Below are 3,593 nucleotides of genomic sequence, written 5' to 3' on the forward strand. Positions count from 1 at the left end.
ATGTAAAAAACATCAAAATTCATTTAAATAACCTCTAAAAACTTCCTAAATAGATTTCAAGTGTTTCTTTTCAGTAAAACTTTATATTTTATCTGTTATTTTCTCTACTCCAACTCTATACAAGGTTGGTCAATTTGACTGACCTTGTAACCACCAAAAAAATATCTAAATTATCTTTTTTTTCTTTCTGGAATGACTTCTAATTGTAACATGAAACTACATTCGTTTATCCTAAGTAGTTTTAAACTCGTAATGGTATACATCTATTTATACTTAAATTTGATTCTTTTATTGCCCTTTGAACCGTGTGTAACTACTATTCACGGCCCTATATGTTTTAAATCATTAAGGGAATGTGGATCTCACGTTATGCCTTGTGAAATATTTTTATTATATTATTTATTTTACCTAAACTAACCTAAAGAGATCCCTGTTTTTACATTTTTAGTTTATAATAATAAATAAAGAATAAACATGAAAAAACAAGAAATAAAGTACTTAACCGAGTATTCTTTTGATGTTTTTTTGCTGTCGACTGTGGATGACACTTAACCCTACTTTTTTTTTATACTAATGGTAGTAATGCACTAAATTTTTATTCAATTAAATAATGCACCAAAGAACATAGAATAATAACATGCAAAAAGCAGACAATTTCCCCTAACTATCACAATTATTCTGGCTTTCTAACTATGTGACAAGAGCCATTACAAATTCATCCAAGCTAGTTTCCCATGAGAATGAAGCTTATACTTCAGAGAAAGAAATTGACAATTCTCCATTTAGAAAACAATGTAATATAATACACCATTTGAAAGATGAAAACCTTGGTTTTTTTTTTTATTGGTTAAACATAATATAGAATTAAACGTAAGAGAGAGAACTATTAACAAATCCTGAAAGAGAGGCTGTGATAGGTGGGTGTGGCAAGAGGGGTCTGATTTTCTATTTGATGGCTCTGTAACCAAACAAAATTGAAGGCTATAAAAATTATGGTTTGTCTGAGCAATGATGATTTTTCAGTGAGTAATTTACATTAAACTTCATACTTATTGGAGGGGTGGTGAATAAAATAGAGAAGAGGGGCTGCCTACAGAAAATATATTACAGAAATATATTTCTCGTACTAGGGGAAATTCAGGATTTTTAAAAATATTGCCTTATAAAATGAAGACCTTAAAACTTATATCTAATTAGAATATGGATTATAAACTACAATTTTATTCTATACTATCTGGTATACCATAAACAAAAAAGTAGTTTAATAAAATTTTGAATGTAAGTCACAAAAGCTTCGTGACACGTGCAGTAAATGATACCAAGGCAGAGAGGGTTAATGAGCTTGGATTCAGATTATCTAAAAACACAATACCTTGTAAACTAATAACACTACCCAACTACATTATACATCAATTTCAAGTTTAAGAGAGGAATATCTTGAAAGAATTTTTACGTATGAAAAGAGACATCATTGAATAAGAAATTGAAGCCAGAGTTAAACAAAATGATTTCAACTATTAACTTTTCTTTTTTCTGAATATCTAGTAAAACCACAAACAGATGTCCTGTGTATGTTTCACAAGATATTCAAAAAAAGAAATTCTACACCCTCACCAGCAAGTTAACACCTGAACTCTTTTGTTCAGCTCTGGTTTTAATTTTCTTAATCAGGAACATCTCTTTTGTGTGTGCGCACGCGCGTGTATATATATGAGAGAAAAATAAAGAACATGTACAATTTTGGATTTCGATATTTTCATAATTTACCCATCAATAATTTTTTTTGGAGCACCATTGCATAGAATAATCATATTTCTATCCGATAGAGAGGTTTATCAACTTTAGGTTTTATTACGACTACTTTTCAAAGAGAATATTACACACAAACAGTGCATTTTGGTAACAATGCATTCCAACAATGGCTTTTATGTCAGGTTGCTTAGCAACTAAAGTATATAGGTTATACTTTTATGCTACAATGGGTTCACAATATACATGCTATCAACCTAATAAACGAGCGAAGCCGGATACCTTCACTAATACAAAATAAAGTTTGTTATAGTTGTTTTCTTCATGCAAAGCTACATGAGGGGCTATCTGCACCCTGTGTCCACTACAAGTTTTCAAACTCCAGATTTGAGTATTGTAAGTTCATAAACTTACTGGTGTTCCCACTGGAAGACACAAAATAAATGTTTTATACATCCACTAGGGATGGATGTTATTTATTGTTTAATATAATTGAAAATCTCATATTCTTTCAGCTACGACTGTGTCACAATAACAGTAGTTTAAGATAATGCCACCTTATTTCAAGTATACAGAATCACCTACCTCCAATAGCCATGTAGCGGAAGAACAACCAGCCGGAAATAAGGGATTCGTCTGCCTTACGAGGAGGACGTTCCATAATATCGAGATCTGGAGGGTTAAAGCCCAGGGCTGTGGCTGGGAGACCGTCAGTAACCAGGTTCACCCATAACAGCTGGACGGGAATCAATGCTTCTGGTAACCCCAAGGCAGCCGTAAGGAAAATGCTGAAACCGACATATTAGCCGTGATTATTTTATTCCATAACTGCAGATATTGATACAATTAATAGTTATTTCACATAATTATATCAATATAAATATGCATTTAGTTTAATATACGATATCACAAAATGAAGTCCAAAGTTAAAATAAATTCATCGCTCTTCCATGTAATCATATAGGATAAAGAAAAAAAACTTGCTGAATCACCATAGAAGAAACCTTTTGGAAGATAAATCCCCCTTGTTTATTGTAGATCTAAAACCAAATCTTCGGCCTTTTTTTTTTTAAGGCTAAGAACACCTTTTACAGTTATCAACCATTTACTTTCAGAAATAATATTTTTTTCAGTTATGTGCTCTTGTTATTTACCTTACTACTTCGCCGATGTTTGAGGAGATCAGGTAGCGGATAAATTGTTTCATGTTGTTGTAGATGGCTCTCCCTTCTTCAACAGCTGCTACAATTGAAGAAAAGTTGTCATCAGCTAACACCATTTCCGCAGCTGACTTGGCAACAGCTGTTCCCGAGCCCATGGCAATACCGATTTCAGCTTTCTTCAGGGCAGGAGCATCGTTAACTCCATCACCAGTCTGGGGTTGGGGGAGACATTAATTAATCCATGTATAATATTAAAAGGCTGTGTTGAATAGCAAGAAAATCAAAACTAAATACTAACTGTCATGAATATTTCCAACTTCACAGTTTATACATACAAAGTTTAGCAAAATCACAGTCAAAAAATTTATTTACTTTGATAAAATTGTTAAAAAATATGCTTTACTTTAAACGAAAATTGTATCTTTCATTGTTCAATTGGAATGCTGGCCAATCACAGGTTATATTATTCAATACTACCTATTAGTAAACTGATAAAACTTTTAAATACTGACCAATCACAGGTTACATTATTCAATACTACCTATTAGTAAACTGATAAAACTTTTAATACTGACCAATCACAGGTTACATTATTCAATACTACCTATTAGTAAACTGATAAAACTATTAATACTGACCAATCACAGGTTATATTATTCAATACTACCTATTAGTAAACTG

General features: G+C 31.9%; 1 protein-coding gene across 1 annotated transcript in view; it reads right to left on the bottom strand.

The window, feature by feature from the left end:
• Window positions 1-3,593, bottom strand: part of LOC106474359 (calcium-transporting ATPase sarcoplasmic/endoplasmic reticulum type-like) — a 36,382-nt gene that overhangs the window by 884 nt on the left and 31,905 nt on the right. Inside the window, exons 14-15 of the mRNA XM_022402668.1 lie at window positions 2,904-3,124; window positions 2,335-2,537 (exon numbers count right to left, since the gene is read on the bottom strand). Coding sequence (XP_022258376.1) covers window positions 2,335-2,537; window positions 2,904-3,124 — 424 coding nt within the window. The remainder of the gene's footprint in view (window positions 1-2,334; window positions 2,538-2,903; window positions 3,125-3,593) is intronic.

Source organism: Limulus polyphemus, unplaced genomic scaffold (genome assembly GCF_000517525.1).
Source record: "Limulus polyphemus unplaced genomic scaffold, Limulus_polyphemus-2.1.2 Scaffold7117, whole genome shotgun sequence".
Classification (NCBI taxonomy): domain Eukaryota; kingdom Metazoa; phylum Arthropoda; class Merostomata; order Xiphosura; family Limulidae; genus Limulus; species Limulus polyphemus.